Below are 19,134 nucleotides of genomic sequence, written 5' to 3' on the forward strand. Positions count from 1 at the left end.
TAATTAATGGTAAGAAACATTGTCATACGAATAAGTCAGACCAATGGTATTTTTTCGTAATTATTCTAGATGTAAAAGGATAGATTCAAAAAACAGCTGAGAATGCATGATAAGCTGACACATCAGCAATGGCAGTGGTGTAAATAAACTACCAATTGAAGGTTAGTTATTAAAAATGCTCCCCTATTAATATATAAGGGATGTGTGTTCTTAATTTGATGATAAACACTATTATTGGATTCTTTTTTTCATGTTGGGCCTGGGTTAGATTAAAAGTTAAATGTTGATCGGTAAATATCATTGACCTGTAAGAATGTAAGTCTAGCTAGTGCATGAAGAAGATCGAAGTAGTAGAGAGTATTGAAAAAGTGCTCAACTCCCGCTCCTCCCGTCAGTTTAGTTACAAGCATCCTTACACATATGACACCAACGGACTACATAGCTTAAGCATTTTTTCCGACATGAACAAGGTATTTTACAGAAGCTGGATTTAGCCATTTCCTCTTTAACGAGGTTTCTGATATCTTCTATGTAGACTGGACATGAGGAAATCATCGGTTGCGTACCCATTGGCAGTGTTTGGTATTGTGCAAGTTGTTTGTTGAGTAATGCTGAGTCCTCCACAGAACGTCACTGGGCTGTAGCCTAACTTTTTCATTTGTAGTATGGCAATACGGAGTGCCTCAGCTTCACCTTCCAATGGCGGCTTTCCCTTGGATTAGCACATATCTTTTTTTTTAGAGTGGAGTGTCCTAATGCATTGTTTCTGATGGACTCTGCCTGTACTGATGGTAAGTGAACTTTAATCGAAGTCTTTACCTCTTGTGTTGGTCTTATATAAAGTTGAATTGTAACTCTTCTTGTTTTCAGCTGGGGGACATTTTATATATGTTGGGAAGATTAAGAACAATGGTAATGATTGGATATACCCTAAAGATTTAAAGTTCGTCTTAAGTCGAGATTCCACCGATTGTGTATATTGCTTTTGATGATAACATTACAATTCGTACGTTATGCTGTGGTTGGAACTTTGCGTTGGATGGATTCATGAAGCATGCATTATTTTGTTGGTGCAGAATTGCAGATAGTTATAAGCCAGAGTCATGCTCAGTGCGGAGAACTTGGTTATGGCCCTAACGGTCAAAAGTAATGCTACATTATAACTAACTTTAGCTTAATCACCACATTTTGGCTATCATTGAAGACCCTGCTTGTTCTTTCTCGTTTCAGATCCTGTGTAGCGCCTAAAAAGGTGGATATACTCGAGGGAATGCATGTAATGGGGTGATTTCTCAAGTGTTTACTACAGAGATAACTCCACACTTTTTTATAAATCTATCTTTTCTGCAGTGTGACATGTGGCATGTGGTTTTTGTCATTCTATAGTCATAGTTGACAGAACAGACATGACTGATCGTCTTGAACAGGTAAGAAAACAAAGAAAGCCAACTTTTCTTTGACTGTATTTGCTTGTCTGGTTCCTTATAAGAGGCTAGAAATCATTTTTTTTTCTATCAAACATTCGTTGTTCTGATGTAAACCACATGGAATGATTTATTTCTAGATAAACATGTTGAGTTTGAATACTAATGTGTTTTGTTTGTTGACCAGTTCTGTAATTATTATGTTTATGCATTATAATAATCCACTCCTTTAATCCTCTTTTAACTGACTCAAAATAGCCTTGGAGTTTTTCAAGTTGTAAAAGTGGTTAAGATTTATTTCTGTCGGCGAGTACGACAAAACAAACAGTAAATGAATCCACATGATGATGGAGATATGACTTGAGATTGAAGAAACTAGTGATGGTTCATTGGTTCTTAGTGTTTTTAAATACTATTAGTACTATCATTACTTTAGGTTTTAGTCTTGAGATTAATCATATCAATTAAGGTCGCGAAAGGTTAGTTTCATCTTCACACGCAATCCCCGAGCTTATCATTCAAAAAACATTTTTTTCCCTTTTCGTTATTACCGACTACGGCTTCGTTAGTCTCCATTTAGTATTCTCGTTATAAAAAATTGTTTGGGCAAGACATAAACATAGATAGTTTACTCATTGCATGATCAGTGTATTTTAGTTTATTTTGTAATCACGAGTATAGTATTAATCACTGTTCAACAGAAGTAGAACAAACGTGAGTCAAATTACGTGACAAGCGAAATAAAATCTAAGAACAGATCAGGCGGTGGCTATATCCGGCAATGTATCATTGTCTCATACTCATAGCCCCACACTTTCATTTGTTATATTTGTCGCAATGGCAGAAAACAACAAAGCTACAATGCTGCCCAGCTGGCGGAACAGGAGATAAGACATGTGGACGCGGTAATAATGTACAAAAAGCATTGTCAATGGTACAATGAGTAGGAGTGGGTAGGACTCGATCAGTTGGTACGAGAGAAACCCCATACCTCTTTTCCTGGGCTGGCCTACTGTAGGCCCATGAAACCCATCTCATATCATTTCAAATTTCTTAACCTTTTCAAACTTGCACAATAAAGAAAGAATAAATAAATGCAATTTACCTGCTAAAGAGAGAAAGACCTTTGTGGATAAAGCTTTGAAAAACCATTTGCTTCATCTTAAACCTTTTGTTAACCTATCATTATCATTTCTGCTTTACACTGCAGAAGAACATATTTTTGATTAACATAAGTAAGACTTTAATACAAGACAATTAATCATAAATAATGTTGGATGAAATCTTCAAAGCGATCTAAAGTGCACATGACAGTCACATGCGTCTTATTATTATAGGCAAAAACCAACATTTATAGGCATTTTACAATTGAATAATCCCCACTACATTCATCACTCAATCGAGCAAATATATCTGAATTTTCCATATTTTATTATCTGGATAAAAAAGTAATTGAGGAAATAATTAAAAAAAGTCACGAGAGAGATATGAATATGATAGTGAGAGTGACAACGTTTTAACGCTTTTATTGGGGCACCTCAACGGACAGAAGAGAAAAAGACTGGCGGATTCCAAATCTCACACTAAACCCTATTTTAATCTCTTCTCTTTCAGTTCCGTCTTTGCTCCATTTTCCCAACGGACACACACACACACACTCTCTCTCTCTCTCTCAAACTCTTTTGTTTTTATTATTCACTGATCCGACAAGAACAACAGAAAGAAGTAGAAGAAGATAAAACGGTCCAAACGATGGGAAGATCTCCAGCTTCTTCTTGTCTCCGTATCATCGCCTGCGCCGGCGGAGACGACGCCGCCGAACCTACGCCTAATGCTCTAGAGGTTTTGACAATTTTTCTCCCTTAAAAGAAGTTTCTAATTTAAGATCTGAGTCGTTATCACACGCTTTTTGGTCGGTTTGGGCTGTGATGGTTTTTGTTTCTTTAGCCTTTGTATTGAATTGGACTGAGATTTGGTGGATTGGTTTTGTTTTTGTTTTTGTTTTTGGGGATGAATGTAGAGCAAGAGCTCTAGTGATAAGCGAGGATGGAGTTTCAGGAAGAAATCAGGGAAGCAGCAGCAGCAGCGAGGGGTGATGTCGATCACTACTAGTGTTGCTGTCTCTGAAGAAACTTCTAGGACTAGAGAGACTCTTGAATCTGCTCTTCTTCTCAAGTCTCCTTCTCCTGAAGATAACGTTGTGTCTGAAAAGCAGACGTTTTCCGTTGATGATGATAAGACGAAGACGAAGAAGAGTCAGTTACCTGTTACTACCTATGTGGACGAATCTGTGGATGTGAACAAAAAAGCGGAGGTGCCTGTTCTTGTGGAATCAAAAGGGACTGAAACTGAGGAGGAGGATTTTATTGGAACCGAGTTGCAATCTAAGTTGGATGGAGGAGATTGTGCAGATGCTGCACCCGTGACCGTGATGGAGGAAGACACTACTCTAGAGGTTGCAAAGGTTGAACCAGATGATGTGATCATCATCAAGAAAGAAGTTGATGATTCCGTTATCATTATCATCCAAGCTGCTGTACGTGGATTTTTGGTATACTCTCTTGTTTCCTTTTTTTACATACTAGGATGTATTATTAAGGATGTGAAGAAGCTTTCCTATAACTTTATGAACCTGTTTGCAGGCGCGAAGAGAACTTTTGAGGCGCAAGAAAGTTGTTAAACTTCAGGCTGCTGTACGTGGCCACCTCGTTAGGAACCAGGCCATGGGATCGCTGCGTTGTGTCCAAGCTATTGTCAAAATGCAGACGCTCGTCCGTGCTCGTCATTCCGCCAAAGATGGAAGCCGTGTTTCTGCAATCTCTGTAAGTTTTTTTTCTCTGAGATGGCTTTGGCTGAACGAACGACGTGTGTCAGTAGTATCATTTTGTTTTGTTTTCCCTGCGGACCAATACTGTTTCTTGTTTCAGGATAAGGTGGAAACAAATGCAGCAGCACAAAAACTTCTCGAAAACAAGTTTGCTAAACATGTATGCATATTATAAACTCGTTTTCTGGTTTATTTATGGTAATTTTATACTTATTTTATTTTTGGTTATATAGCTAATGGAGTCAACTCCCAAGACGAAGCCTATCAGCATTAAATGTGATCCAACAAAACCTAGCTCTGCTTGGACCTGGTTGGAGAGGTGGATGTCTGTTTCCAAGCCTGAGAAGGCTCCATTAGCAACGGAGGAGCAACATTTGGAAGAAACCAAGGTATCATCACAAGTTGACTTGGTGAGCTCTGAGTCCACCTTAGAGACCGAAGCTGATACTGGTTTCTCAAGTAAGGTGGAGCTGTCTGAGACGGAGAAAACGAGCCATTATGATTCACCGAAAGCATCTGCAGAGGTTGATCATGACTCTCATCCACTTGCTGCTGCTAAGGATACCGAAGCTGAATATGTGGATGAACAGCCGAAACATTCTTTGAAGCGTAAGGCTAGCAATCCTTCTTTCGCTGCAGCGAGATCAAAGTTTGAGGAACTAACATCATCTGCTGGTGGTTCAAACAAAGCGACGACGCTTTCTTCTAAAGATGGTGTTTTAGGTGAAGAAGGCAAAGATTCATCAGAGGCTAAAAAGGATCAGTCTGTGGAAGAAGTTGCTCCAGCGGAGCACAATGGATCTGAGTGTGGCACCGAACTCTCTGTAACTTCTTCTCTTGATTCACTTGACAAGAAGTCAGACATTGAGGGTGCAGAACCCAAGGTTGAAGCTAAACCTCTAGAAAACGGCACTCCCAGGTCAGACCAAGCAGAGTTGATAGAAATTGATGTGAAATCTAAAACTCCATTGGCGGCTACTGTAGAGGACTCCAAGGAGAGAGTTGAAGTTACAGTGACAGAGCATGAAACGGTTATTATTAGTACACCTGATTCCAAAAAGAGAAGTGCAGAAGATGAATCAGGTCCTCAAGCATCATACTCGTTACCTGAGGAAGCTGTAACTCCGATGACAATCACTGAATCTCAGGCAACTCCGGCAAGTCAAGCATCCTCTTCGGTTAGAGCAAGGAAGGATAAATCCGGTAAGAGTGGTTCAAGCCAGAAGAGGAAAGTTAGCAAGAAAATAGCATCAAGTCCCAAACAGGAAACTGATACTACTACTACAGAACAGAAAAGCGGGAGAAGAAACTCTTTTGGTTATGATCAAGAAGCGAGAGAAAGCAGCGGAGGGAAAAACTCTGTTCCTCGGTTCATGCAGCCAACACAGTCGGCGAAAGCTAAGGTTCAGGAACATAACTCACCAAGGTCAAGCCCTGATCTTCAGGAAAGAGAGGTTTCCGTCAAGAAGAGACATTCGTTGCCTGTTGTTGCTGCCAATGGGAAACAAGGGTCTTCTCCTAGAATCCAACGGTCTGCGTCTCAAGCACAGCCAATTACAAAGGGTACACGAACCCCCTCTCTCTTATGTTTTCTCGGCAGTGTTTACCTTTTGTGTTACTGAGAAAAAGAGTTTGATTTTGCCTTTGCTTGTGTGTGTGTTTTTACAGATACAAGAAAATGGCAGAGATGAAGCTGGTCGGAAACAAAATCTTAGGGGGTGGGGGGAGTTGGAGTAATTTGCAATATTTGATGTTTGGTATGTTTGTTTTCAGACAATCCTTGACTCTAATTTGAGACAGCCCAAAGTGAAGGAGGAAGAAGGGAGAGTGGAGGGGAGGATGGTTCTTTTGTATAGAGTCATTTCCTTTTTTCTTTCTTATTGGATTATTTGGTTTGGTTTGGTTTGGTGTTTGTTTATTTGTTTGGACATATAACCTGCTCAACTCCAATGAAAGTCGTGTAGTAGAGTATTTTGGTTATTTCCATATATTTTATACCCACTTCTCTTTGATTGCGGAGTACAACTGTCTGGATGAACATACAAAAAGAATATGCATGAATCGTTATGAATGAAGTTAATAAGACGCAAAAACAAAAGTATTTATTTCAATACTCGTAATCATGAAATGAAATCATTCGTGGACAAGAACAATAACTATTACCAGTGTGGTATGGTATGTCAAAAGTGATTGAACGTAGATCATGGTTCAATGCATTTGTATTGTAAATGTAAATCTGAAATGTCAGTTAATCAACCATATAGGATAATAGAATAATACTTCGTTGGTGGGGGTTGACTGATCATCTTGAATTTGAGTCAATGAAACTGGCTCCTATTGACTTTTTTATCTTTTTCTTTTCTTTTTCTCTCCAAAACAGAAATAAATCAAAAAGATAAATAGAGGGGCCGTTAAGGAAATATATAAAAGTAATGGAGTATGTGGAGAAATGGCAAAAAATGAATGAGAGGAGGGTAACGCGGCTGCCAAGACACGTGTATAAAGGGCGCCTTGGAGAAGTAGTAGAGATAAAATGACGATGGTGACCTGAAGACAGAAGAAGAACCTACCGGATCTAGGGCTTCTCGTCTCTCTCTCTCTCTTCTCTACATTCCCTTCGACGGATTCAACACGCATATGTTCTGGATTTTACAACTTCTCTTCTTCAGTTCTCCATCTCCGATATTCAAAAAGTTTTCCTGAAACAATTAGGGGTTTTCTCGATGAAAACGATGATGATTGGTTCGAATCTAAAGAGTATGCCGCTGCTGCTGCTGCTGGATTTTGATTAATTATTTGGATTTTAAAAGGGGGGTAATTGGACTGTCACCGAATCAAATAAAAAAAAAAGAAGAGTTTTTTTGATAGATTTAAAAGAAGTGAGTTGCTGAAAAGTATGAGGGCATTGCACAAATCGAAAAGGGTATCTTGGCCACCAGATTTTAAACTTTGCCAGGTAAAAGAAAGACATTTGCAGCTCTTTCGATCGATCCAAGCTCCCATGGTTGATGTTTTGTTTACTTTTCCTTCTAAATTTGACTGGTTTTGCAAATGGTACTGTTACAGGAACCGCCGAACTATTAAGTAGTGATGAATGAATGAAGTTTTATTCTCTATTGCTCAGTGTCCCTTTAGCTCATATAATTTGATGACTTGAGTTATTGCATGATGTGTGTGTGCTATGTTTTTCAATTTATGTTTCCCTGCAACCTTTAGTAGTTCTTCTTCATCACAATGGGATGTGTATCTTGTTTTTTTCTCACCCTTGCATCATAGACTAAAATTGTTTGCGTATTTTCCTTCTTTGGATAAGAAGGGATACATCCAGTTTTATCATGGGATTGCTCAGCCTTACACCACTTTTACTCTTGATTGGGATCAGGGTAGTCAACTTGTCTGCGATGACCTATGCCAACCAAGAAAAATGTGTTTTGGCTATCTTCAACGATTCGGCCTTTTTTACACACTCTTGGATGCTGTCATTTGCAACCTTTTTGCTGATGGAAATATATATATATATATTGGTAAGATAGGCTGGGTAGAGGGCGGAGGAAGCCACAGAGAAGAGGAATGTCACCCTTTTCCATGTTATTTCATGGTTTGAAAATTAGCTGATTAGTTAAAAAGTCCTGAATTATGAGGTTCTTGTCTTTAGATATTACCACATTGATTGTTTCTTTCGTTAATTAAGCTTTTTCAAACTACCAGTTTTCTTGTTATAAGTTAATGGGGACAAGCTTTTTTGACTATCTTTGTATTGTATGTTTGAGACAACTTGTCCATTGGTAAATATTCATTTTTCTTTATGTGTGTAGTGATTCCTGTTTGAGGTCTCTACATGAGACTTAAACTAGCATGATCTGATCAAGACGGCCTATGGTTCATGCGTAACACGTCAATTAACAATTCTGATTTTGATGCTATTCCAGGTACGGCTCTTTATATCTGAGGACTCACCTTCACAAGTTGGATCAGAATCTCAAGATCACCTCCAAGCAAAGTCACATCCGAGCGAGGATAATCTGCCACCTGGTTTCGGTGGACCTCTTTCTGCAAATGAGCCACAGATTAAGTTATCAGACATCCCAGTAATAAAGTGGATATGCTCTGTCCGGGTGAGCTTTTGCTGATCCCACTCGTTTTTACCTAGAGTCTTTATATCTTTGAAAGTACTCATTGCAGTTCCCTCCACAATAACAATATATTTACACTTATTGTTTACATCTTCTTTTTATTTATTCCTCTGAAGTTTAATTTAATTGTCCAACCAAATCTTTCCTTTGAGATGATAACCATAGGAATAATATATGGAAAATATGTCGGTAAATTGCTCTTAGTTGGGTTACCCTTGTATGGTTGTATTTATCGTCAGGCTAGTTAAGGATGTTCGGCTCTGAGGATACTCACGAGTATGTTCAACATGGAATAACATGTGTTCTTGCAGATTGTGCTGGATGAGGAATGGAGAGTGGTTGCAGGGGAAGAAAGCAAAGAAGTGGAGACGCAAAATCAGAGGGAATTGAGAGTTCTTGAAGCCTTCTATCCTGGCGCATCAGCTATTCCTCCAAAGTCCGGATCCTATCCCCCTACATAACACATTCATTTGCATATATCCCTTTACTTCTTTTCTGACTTTGGTCTTTTCTTTAAACTCAAATCTGCAGCCCTTCGGTTCTTGCTGATGTTGACAACTCAGATTATGATGATCAGCAAACCGTTGTCATCCCCATCCTACCTGTAGAAGATGATGACATAGATCCAGCATCTGATCTCCCAGTCCAATCTGGCGTGGATGTGGTGGGAACAGAGCCATCAAGAAGCGATGAGAACACATCAGTTTCTTCAACCCTCCCAGCAGCGTCAGAAATAATGGCTGCGTTAACTGCAATTTCAAACAACAAAGAACTAGGCAGCGGCATGATCGACCAAGAACTGCTTATGAAAATCTTGAGCAACCCTAAGCTGGTGGAGAATCTTGTTGCAAACAGTAGTGGTGCAGGTTCAGTCTCCTCCAACGCCGGTAGCCTCTACCTATCTTCGACACACGAAGCAAATGGAGTAACAACCTCAACACCTGCCAGCTCAAATGGACAATATTACCCTCAGCCAACTCCTTCCTTGGTCTATCCTCCTCCAACTTCTTCAGATCAGCCCAACTATGGAGCACCACCAGCCAGAGATGCTAGTTATTACAAGAGCCTGATTCAGCAACATGGTGGGGAAAGACAAGAGGCACCACCGCCAGTTCAACAACATCTCGGTTATCGTTATAACAACCCTCAACCTGGAGGGGGACTTAACCCTGAGATGGTAAATAGCAATAATAATAATAACCAGAGGCCACCAAGGGATTCAAAACAAAAGATAATGAAGCCTTGCATGTACTTCAACAGCTCGAGGGGTTGTCGCAATGGAGCTAACTGTTTATTCCAGCACGATGCTACAGCTTACCAGCCGAGGAACCCAAACAATGGTAACACCAACAATCCTGAGATGCAGACTGCAAAAAGAATGCGATTTGACAGGGACTGAAGCAGAATTAGCATACCACCACCATGCTCTTCTCCTCTTGGTGTGAGAGAGAGAGAGCTTGTTGTTAGCAGCAGAGCAATTTTTTTTTTCTACTCTCTTGCCTGGCTTTGCTGCTATTTAAGTTTTATTTACTTTTTTTGAAACTATTTTCCACAAATCATATAATATAATTAGGGAATTTTCTCTTTTTAAGATGTTCATCTACTCTCATGAAGATTATATATAATTGAGGTAAAACGGAGATTCTAATTAGCACAACAAAGTTTGTAACTTCAGACTGTTTGAACCATTAATTCATTCACCACTCACTACATAATCTTAAAGTAGATGCAGGTTTTCAAATCGGAGCAACACATCAAATGCTTACAACAAGATTGTTCATATTTTGCTAAAGTTAAGTCTTGAGATCGTTTATACATGCGCTGTTCAGAAGCTTCATTCCTTCTTCACTCATCTGCTGAACCTCTGTTGGCGACAGTATCTTTATGCACCTTACACATCCCACAAACTCCCTGCACCAGTTTGTTTATGCAAGTAAAAAAATATGGTAAGCATAATAATATGGTAACTTGTATAGCACGCAGCAACAGTAAGTGTCGAGAAAAGATTTTTCAACAGAAGAGGGGCTTTACAAAGTCATTCGTAAGAGGGGCTTTAGTTTTGGAATGTATATGAATCTCAAGTTTGTGAAGATAAAGGAAATTATTAGGAGAAAAAAAGGTATTTAACTTGAATTCTCTAATAAATAAGCTAATTCAGGACAAAAAAAACAAAATTTCTTTGACTTGGGCCTGGAATGACGCCTTGGGACTGAACTGAATCCGTTTAAATGTTTGACGGTTCGGTTTAGTATAGTGACCGCTGGAAACGGGGTCCTGAGAGTCCTTAAGAACAAAACAATTAAATAATCGGTAGGTCCTATCAAAAATTAAAGATTTGATGCTTAAAATTCTTAAATAAAGATCAGTCTTTAGGAAATCCTTAACATGTGTCGGTCCGCGATTGATTGATATATTTTTTATTTTTTTCTTATTTTAATCTGAAAAAGGAAAAAAAAATAATAATTAAAAATTCAAAAAATATTATTCCTAAGTATTCTTCTTGAGATCCACCACTACGGATGCTCTAATCTACGCTGCTGTAGATATTTTTTCAAACGAGCTTGACTTCCTGACCGTCGATCAAAAGAAGTTCTGACGTGGCGCAATCATACCCGTCCAACATAAGAAAATAGTGGGACGAAAACACAATTCTGTTACGGATTTTAAAAATACTAAAAGTAAGAATATAGAGTGTATCTCAGTTTAGAGTCACACAGGTATAAAGCATCATCTCTCTCCCATACTCTCTCTCCCTCTCTCGTTTCAAATCATCATCTCTCTCCCACTCTCTCGTTTGAAGCACAGAGCGACAATGGTGAATGTATAAGTCATCTCTCTATCATCTCGCTTTCTCACTAGCTACATGTATCTGAGATGCTGAATCTATTATCTTCTCGTTTGTTTTTTTTTTCTCGGATGAATCTTTGCAAAAACAGAGTGGAAGAAGCAAGCATGCAGCTCGTTGCAGGAGGAGGAGGAGAAAACAATGGTGTGACTCAAGAGGCTAACAACAGTAAGCCTCAAAATCGATCCACTCTCTATAATTTCGCTTCTGATGTTCATACTGACGTTCTGATGTTCTCATACTCGCTTGAGATGGATTGTTTCTACTTCCTAGATCTATGAATGAACTTGATTATCTGAAATCGATTTGAGCCTTCTTATTTCGAATCTATAGGTCTTATGGATTATATCTGGATTGTTATGCTGAAACGCTTTCATATTCCGGACTCTGTTCGTATATATGATTTTCGATCAAGTTTATTTTGACGTAATCTTCATGCTTTTAAGTTTTGAATGTGGTCTCTGCTCCATCTCGCCTGTATAGTCTTTCGGATCAGATCTAGAGTTTTTATATTTCTGAAATCAATTTAAAATTAGCTCGTGTGTAATTATACTGCTCAAGTTTCTTCAGACGAATCTTATATTGGTTTGTGATTGGGTATCATAATTCTCATGAACGTTTAGCCTAATTGTGAATATTATTTTATTGTTTTTGTGGCAGCGATTAGCAATCATGACGGGAGTAACGTAATTTTTACTTGTTTTGGAATATTTTGTTTTTTCCCACAAACTAGGAAAGAAATTCGCACGTACACGCGGACTATTGAGTACTTTACAAAATATTATTTGTGTACAATTTTTCTACATTTATTAACTATGTATTTTTTACTATACACAAATCTGCAAAATATACTATACGCATATTCAAAATTAGTTTGAGTTACTTTAAGTTTATTTTATATTTTATTTTAAAATACCGATCAATTAAGAAATTTATGAAAAACAAAGATAAAATATTGAAAATGTTAGATACTCAAAAGAATAACAAAAATCCTTAGATGTGTTTTAATAAATATTTAGAACAAATAGCAATTTGTAAACGAATCCATTTACAATTATAAATAAGAATTAATCTTAACCTTATTATTACTGGAAAGAAACTTCTTATATATAAAGATTTTTAGTTGACAAAAAAAACATATAAAGATTTTTATTACAACATATATCTCTACTTCTATGACATAAGACTAATGGAGTAGTAAATAGCAGATGAATATTGTCTAAATCGTTGTAAGCAACTAATTTTTTCTAGATAACCAAAAAAATTGCTCTGATTGCTCATTTATGGATTAAATTAATTAATATTTATATTTTCTTTTAGAAAATAACAGACTAGTCGTGAAAATATATAATGTTAAAAATTAAGTGTTACAAATTATATAGAGTTTAATATACAATTTTAGAAGATGTAACTGTTGAATAACTTTAATTAACGGAATGAAATGAATATCTTTAGAAATGTAACTACTTAAATGAATGGTTGTCTTCTAATCTCAACCCTACGTAGGTAATTCATCTTTAAAATAAACTAATCTAAAATATTTAGCTAAAAGATTCTTATAGAGAATGTCGATCTAAGAAAGTTAAAAACTAAGGATCCTCTATATTCTAACCTAAAACTAAAAAAAAAAATATTATGGTTAAATAGAAACCATGAGTATATGAAATATCATGTAATGGAAATAGAGTGCCAAATTTATGTTGCATAGAGTTCTCCAAGATAAAAAAATATTTTTTAAGAATACTATATTATAGAATAACAAAAAAAATTAAGTAACAATTGGAAGAGATAAAATTATTTCATGAAGATTAATATAATTGAAGTAAAACGGAATTTCTAATTATCACAACAAAGTTTCTAGTTTCAGACAGTTTGAAGTTGAACTATTGATTCATTCATCACTCACTACATAATCTTAAAATAGTTTGCAGGTTTCAAATCGGAACAACACATCAATTGATTACAACAAGATGGTTCTCCTATAAATTAAGTCTTGAGATCGTTAATGCATGCGCTGTTCAGAAGCTTCATTCCTTCTTCACTCATCTGCTGAACCTCTGTTGGCGAAAGTATCTTTATGCACCTTACACATCCCACAAACTCCCTGCACCAGTTTGTTTATGCAAGTAAAAAAATATGGTAAGTCAGAAACTAAGGTGGAGTTAATAGGAAAGTGAGAGAAAGACTTACTCCCATGGATCATCTCCTACAAGAAGAACATCACTCTCATAATCAACATATACAAGCTTCCATCCCGAGCTTTGCGGGCGAGTGAGCAGTCCTTCAAGTCCAAACATGCACTCAATTGCAGACTTTAGCTCTTCATAGTCCCTGAAGCTTGTTACATCAATTGACCTCCCAACTGACCCGGTTTTTTGGACCTACAGAAACCAAAGTTCAAAATCTCAGATGATTTGAGAAAAATGTAATGCTTAGTGAGTGGAAGGAGAGGTAGCTTTTGTTTACCTTAGTGTAAGTTCGGACACGGGGCGTTGCAAGTTTCTGCCATGAGCCTTTACTATTATTCTGCTGCTGCAGCAGACTAGTATCATCAAAATCAACATTGCTTGAAGATGTACCACCAGTTCCTCCAGAGTTATCTTGGCGAGACAAGGCCTGTGATTCTGCAAAGCTAGCAGATGTGATCTGCGACTGCACATCTTGAGCAAAACTGTTATTGTTGTTGTTGTTGTTGTTGTTGTTCCCGACCAAACAATTGAACTCGGTTTCTTTGATGGCACAGAAGTCATCAAGAACTGTGTTGGAGAGTGGAGGAGGAGTATCTAGAATGTTGCTGTTTGTGCTATTACTCATACACATGTTCTGACAACCACCATAAAGGTCTTGCTGCATCAAGGGACTGAACTGGTCAAACTTCAGACCGTTTAGCTGATTGTCCCACACATCCTGAAACAGCGGTGAGTTTGTTGAATCAGGTAGCACAACGGGTGAAGACTCGTTGGAGGATAGCATCAGTGGTTGCTTGTAAGATCCGGCAAGAGACTGGAAGGGAGAGACTTGTGATGTCAGCTCTTCCGTTTCCAGGAAAGAGAATCCATTTACTGGATCAGACTGTTGTGGTGGGTATATCTGTTCAGGACATGGATCAGCAGCTTGTAAAGGAGACAAGCCACTTGGTTTTTGAATCAGCTCATTAACCTTTTCCTCATTACACACTCTAGCCTGTTCTTTTGACTGCTCCTTGTTTCCATGATTGACTCTCCCAGAGCTGCTTTCAGTATTTGTAGGAGGATTCATAATACTCTGTGACAGGTTCTGTTCTTGGCCACTAGTATTGGAAACAGAAGGATTGTTGTTTTGCACCACCTGGTTCATCACCATTGGTTGCTGCTGCATGTTCACATCTCCTAGTAAACAACCTCCATGCCCCATCAAAACATTCTGCTGCATCTCAGACATGAAAGACGTTACAACATTTTGGTTGTTGTGAGGTCTCATCATCATCATTTTCATAAGCTGCTCTGAAGCCATGTTTGGAAATGATGCATAAGGCACAACCCCGTTTGTAAGAGGCCGTTTGATCAAGCTACCCCATTCGGTTTCCCCAGCTGCAAATATCATTAAACAGTTATTGATTCTGCAAATCATATTGAAAAAAAAAAAGATAAACAATAAGTAACATTTTTCTTTTTTGAACTTACCAAAGTAAGATGGATGGAACTGGCGTTTGAGTCCTGAGGTGAGTGAAGGAAAGATGAAGAGACTTTCAGGTGTTTCAATATCCCATGGACTAACCCTAGTAGGCTTATCATTACATCCAGGCTCATCCCATTCAACTTGAAGGTTACGCCACTTAGAGCCAGGCCATCTCAATGGATCCAAGTCGCTGATTCCAACAATGGTTCCCATGTATCTAAATAAATATACATGGAAATGTGAACAAACCAAAACCATATTTAGTTAGGGGGGTAAGAAACAGAGATACATTGTAGTTTAGTGGAAGACACTTACCTGCGTTTCCCTGAATCTTCAGTTTCAAACATCATTCCAAACCTCATACCAACTGACAGCTGAGATCCACATATTGCCTTACGGTACTTAGCTAGAGGGATCACAAACTCTGCTGGACACGCTCTGAATGAAAACAAAACACCGTTAATAATTAAGCTCTTGTTTAGTTTTAGTCATGTGAGAAGATTGTTTTAGATGCTAACCTTGGATTAAAGAAAATCAAGAAAGGAGTGCGGTTTGCAGTTGCGTGAGCCGCAGCAGCAAGAACACCAATGTGCATGCTGTCCGCTGAGAGAACTGATGAAGGAAGTGCTGTTTGTTGCCGGTTAGCTCGCCTCACACCAACCATCAGCTGCGACTTCTCATCTCTTATGAACAAGACGGAATCTCCAGCTCTCAATCTCTTTGAGCCGACAAACAAACTCCACCCTGTTGTTAGGAGATGTCTCTTTGGTTGTCCTGAGAATGCAAGCAAGATCTGAGCTCAAATATCAACTAAGTCAAGATAGATAGATAGATAGAGAGAGAGAGAGAGAGAGAGAGAGAGAGAGAGAGAGAGAGAGAGAGAGAGAGAGAGAGAGAGAGAGAGAGAGAGAGAGAGAAATCTGTTGGACTTGCCTCGGTAGATATGGCGAAACGTCCAAGTATTCTCATGAAGATCTCGAACTACAAGCTCCTGCGTTGGTGGCTGTGCTGTGTAGTCCTGTAATGTACATAGCACGTCACACAAAAGCAGCAAATATGCATACAAGTGTTTTTTTTTCCTGAGGGGGAAAAGAGAAGACTACTCACCAACGGTGGAAATAGCTTCTCTGCAGCTCTACGTGGGACGGAGAAACCTCCATGTGTGCTTGTATCACTTGCAGTAAGCGTTTTGCAGAAATACTCAGATGGGTGCTTGCTTCCTCTTAATAGTCCAAAGTCTGGTACAGGTAACACATCTCTCTCCTGATTGCACAAAACCATTTTAAAAACTTTTTCACTTTTTCAATGTGTTTTAAAAAAAAAGGAAAGTTGCAAGAATTTGAAACTTACAGAGTGAACAGGTTGTAGACTCATCTGAGCATAGATTTCGTCGCTGTCTTTGTCTGCCTATCAAAATGAAACAAAACCATCGTCAAGAGAAATGATATAAACTATTTGCAAGTTTGGTAAGAAAATGTGAGAAAGATTAAGGCATACATGAAGGGTGACATTATGGACTTGGCACATCAACTGAGATGGAAGATTTGGATAGTTAGGAACTTGGGTTGTTGCTGATCTTCTGGTTGAAACAGAAACCTGGTTCAAAGCAAACAAGTCAAACCATTGAACAAGAGCTTACAAGATTACAATGTTGTGCTTATAGACACCTACCTGTTCACTATGACCTTGTGAGAAGTAATACACTAAGCTACCAACTTGAGGGAGAGAAACAAGAGGGCCTGCACAAGCGTGCCATAGCATAGAGTTTATCACCGGCTTTCTCGTTCCTGAACATGTACCAAACCAAAAAAAAAATCAGGACAAGTGTTAACAAAATTTCAAAATATGTACATTGGACTAAATCTGAAAGAAAGATTTAAACCTGACTGGTCTTTTAACAGCTTCATCTCTTCAAGCAGACTAGATTGTGAAGTTGCTGTTGTTCCTCCTCCATTAACCAAACCATTTGTTTTCATCTTGTCCTCAACGCAAGCCAATGAAGACATTCTGTTTGGTCTCTCCCACACTTAACACTAGGCTTCTAAGCTAGAGTAAGATTATTTTTCCTCACAAAGTCCTAATTTTTTTTTTTGACCCAAGAAGAGACAAAGAGCCTTATTGAGCAAACAGGCTACAAGATAAATCAAGAAAGCAGAAGAATTAAAGACAAATCCATTTCATAGAATCTGTTAATTTTTTTATTGGTTAAAAAGGACAAAACTCTTACACATGACAAAAACAGAACAGAAGAGAGTGTGAGAGATTAAAGAACATCCATTAAAGGGACTACACACAGACAAGCATGTCTCTCTTGTGGGGCTTTTGCCTCTTTCCCTATCTCTCTCTCTCTCTCTTCTTTTCTCAGACCAAAACTCGACCCTTCAATGAACAAGAAAAACCAAAGATGACATTATGAAGCAAACAGTTTCATTCTTTTTGTTTTCTGGATGCAAACAAGAACAAGAAAGAAATGATATAGAGAGAGAGACAAAAGCTTTAATAAAGAAAAATCTTTCCTTTTAATTTCTATAAGAAAAGTCCATTTACTTTCTCTCTCTATATATATGTATATAAGCATGAATATGTGTGTTTTTTCTTGCTTGGAAATGGGAAAGCGTGTGCATGCTCTTATCCTGCGCTTAAACTTTCTGTATATGGCGATGCCGTTGCAGCTTTGTACTCTCAAAACGAATAATATTTATATTTTATTTGTTTCACATTAATTAAGATATCTCTGGTGTCGTCCTATATATCTAAAGTTTAAATAATGTTTCAACAATTTACGTCAAAAATTAATAGAGTAGTAAGCACGCGTAATCTCTGGAACGCCCAGAAATGTAGTTGATTGTACAAGTACTTTCAATGCTTATGTTACAAGTCAGATAATAAAGCTTTAAAATAAGTACCATGGATGACAGTGTATTTTATTATTCTAATAACAATTTAACATTTTCATCCAAAAGTGTTTTGCTTTTTCAACCATTTCGGTTGATTTTGTAAAATGTATAAGAATAATAAAGCGACAAATAAAATTTGATTTAACTTTATGACAAAGGAGGTTTCTTTTCTAGTAGCAAAAATAGAGATACTTTTCCAGAATGTTTTTCTTTTTTCTGCTTATGTTTGGAAAATGGAACGTGAGTGGTGAGACTTTGGGAAGGAGGTCTAGAGAAGGTGCGTATGAAATAAGAGAATGTCAAAGTGGCGTATATTAGCACGATGCCTGAGAGATTAAAAGAGGAAGTGTATCTTGCAAGTGTATTGTAATTTGTACGTTTCTGACCATCTTAAGATCGTGTAACAACTACCAAATCCTATAAGCTATACCATAATATTTTAGGTGGGTATAACATTTTAGGTTCCAATTGGAAAAAGTAATTCAAGCATTACAGATCATACATATCAACTCGGAACAAATGCATATCAAACGGATCGTACAATATAAATGCATATCAAACGGATCGTGCAAGCATGGCAAATAAACATATCAAACAATTATTATAATTTTGAATAATAAAACAGTTCAAATAAATCAAATTATATGTTAAATAATAAAAATTATAATAAAATATATCAAAATACATAACATAAATATATAATACATAAACGATAATAAATTTTGCACTAAAATCTTGTTGTGCAATTTTGAAATTAAATATGAAAACAGTAAAATTTAATGAAATATATATATAACTAGTATACATATTTAGACTATTATATTTTGCATAATATATATTACAACTAACATGCATTATATAAATATAATAATTTAAATAAATGTAAAGTTATATGACAAAAATAAAAAGACAAATATATAGTCAATGATAGTTTTTATATTGTTAAAGTTATAAGTAAAATAGAATGAAAATATCCGTATTACATGTTATTATTCTAAAACCATGGTTTTCCATTTCAAAATCAAATATGAAAACATTAGAATTTAACGAAATAACTCTCTTCCACAGTATACATATTTAGGTATTACTATATATTTGCATAATACTTATTATAATTAACGCGCGCACACACACATATATATATGATCATTTAAATAAATGGAAAATCATTTGTTGAAAATAAAAAATAAAGAGGAGACAAATTAGGTTTGTATTGTCGATGTTGTAAGTAAAATAAAATGAAAAATTATTTATAAAGCAAATAAATTATAAAGTTAAATATTTGTAATTTGTAAAAAAAATCATTTATTGGCCAAAAAAAGTAGATCAACAATAACAAATGTTAACGAGT

At 37.1% G+C, this 19,134-nt stretch overlaps 3 protein-coding genes across 4 annotated transcripts; 2 read left to right on the plus strand and 1 right to left on the minus strand.

The window, feature by feature from the left end:
- Positions 1–3,160: 3,160 nt before the first annotated feature.
- Positions 3,161–6,263, plus strand: LOC108820954 (protein IQ-DOMAIN 32; the record flags this gene model as incomplete). Its single annotated transcript, XM_018593992.2, is given in 6 exon segments — positions 3,161–3,266; positions 3,445–3,975; positions 4,067–4,246; positions 4,352–4,411; positions 4,485–5,814; positions 5,920–6,263. Coding segments are annotated over 6 exon segments (2,214 nt in total). The 3' UTR covers positions 5,943–6,263.
- Positions 6,264–6,760: 497 nt separating this feature from the next.
- LOC108820956 (zinc finger CCCH domain-containing protein 6) lies at positions 6,761–9,977 on the plus strand. The gene is made up of 4 exons (XM_018593995.2): positions 6,761–7,207; positions 8,181–8,366; positions 8,696–8,820; positions 8,916–9,977. The coding sequence occupies exons 1-4, from the start codon at positions 7,148–7,150 to the stop codon at positions 9,781–9,783; spliced, it is 1,239 nt and encodes a 412-aa protein (XP_018449497.1). The 5' UTR covers positions 6,761–7,147; the 3' UTR covers positions 9,784–9,977.
- A 68-nt stretch (positions 9,978–10,045) lies between these two features.
- Positions 10,046–17,333, minus strand: LOC130504839 (auxin response factor 5-like). Of its 2 annotated transcripts, none has more exons than XM_056999432.1 (12): positions 16,769–17,333; positions 16,558–16,673; positions 16,384–16,482; positions 16,237–16,293; positions 15,994–16,149; positions 15,820–15,904; positions 15,405–15,660; positions 15,202–15,324; positions 14,892–15,103; positions 13,696–14,798; positions 13,420–13,610; positions 10,046–10,295 (listed from the first exon to the last, which is right to left on the minus strand). In XM_056999432.1, the coding sequence occupies exons 1-12, from the start codon at positions 16,890–16,892 to the stop codon at positions 10,178–10,180; spliced, it is 2,640 nt and encodes an 879-aa protein (XP_056855412.1). In that variant the 5' UTR covers positions 16,893–17,333; the 3' UTR covers positions 10,046–10,177. The 2 variants fall into 2 exon arrangements, with proteins under 2 accessions (XP_056855412.1, XP_056855411.1); XM_056999431.1 differs by lacking the exon at positions 10,046–10,295 and adding an exon at positions 13,016–13,333 and having other exon boundaries at positions 16,769–17,332.
- Between the last annotated feature and the right edge of the window lie 1,801 nt (positions 17,334–19,134).

Source organism: Raphanus sativus, unplaced genomic scaffold, assembly GCF_000801105.2.
Source record: "Raphanus sativus cultivar WK10039 unplaced genomic scaffold, ASM80110v3 Scaffold1817, whole genome shotgun sequence".
In the NCBI taxonomy this organism is placed as follows: domain Eukaryota; kingdom Viridiplantae; phylum Streptophyta; class Magnoliopsida; order Brassicales; family Brassicaceae; genus Raphanus; species Raphanus sativus.

Bases quoted from the DNA above. Each gene is read 5' to 3' on its own strand.
- LOC108820956 (XM_018593995.2), top strand. From the start codon at position 7,148: ATGAGGGCATTGCACAAATCGAAAAGGGTATCTTGGCCACCAGATTTT. The intron at 7,208-8,180 runs GTAAAAGAAAGA...ATGCTATTCCAG, and splicing joins CAGATTTTAAACTTTGCCAG to GTACGGCTCTTTATATCTGA. The intron at 8,367-8,695 runs GTGAGCTTTTGC...GTGTTCTTGCAG, and splicing joins AGTGGATATGCTCTGTCCGG to ATTGTGCTGGATGAGGAATG.
- LOC130504839 (XM_056999432.1), bottom strand. From the start codon at position 16,892: ATGTCTTCATTGGCTTGCGTTGAGGACAAGATGAAAACAAATGGTTTG. The intron at 15,661-15,819 runs GCAAGTCCAACA...TTGCATTCTCAG, and splicing joins GTTTCGCCATATCTACCGAG to GACAACCAAAGAGACATCTC. The intron at 13,611-13,695 runs GTAAACAAAAGC...TGGTTTCTGTAG, and splicing joins GTGTCCGAACTTACACTAAG to GTCCAAAAAACCGGGTCAGT.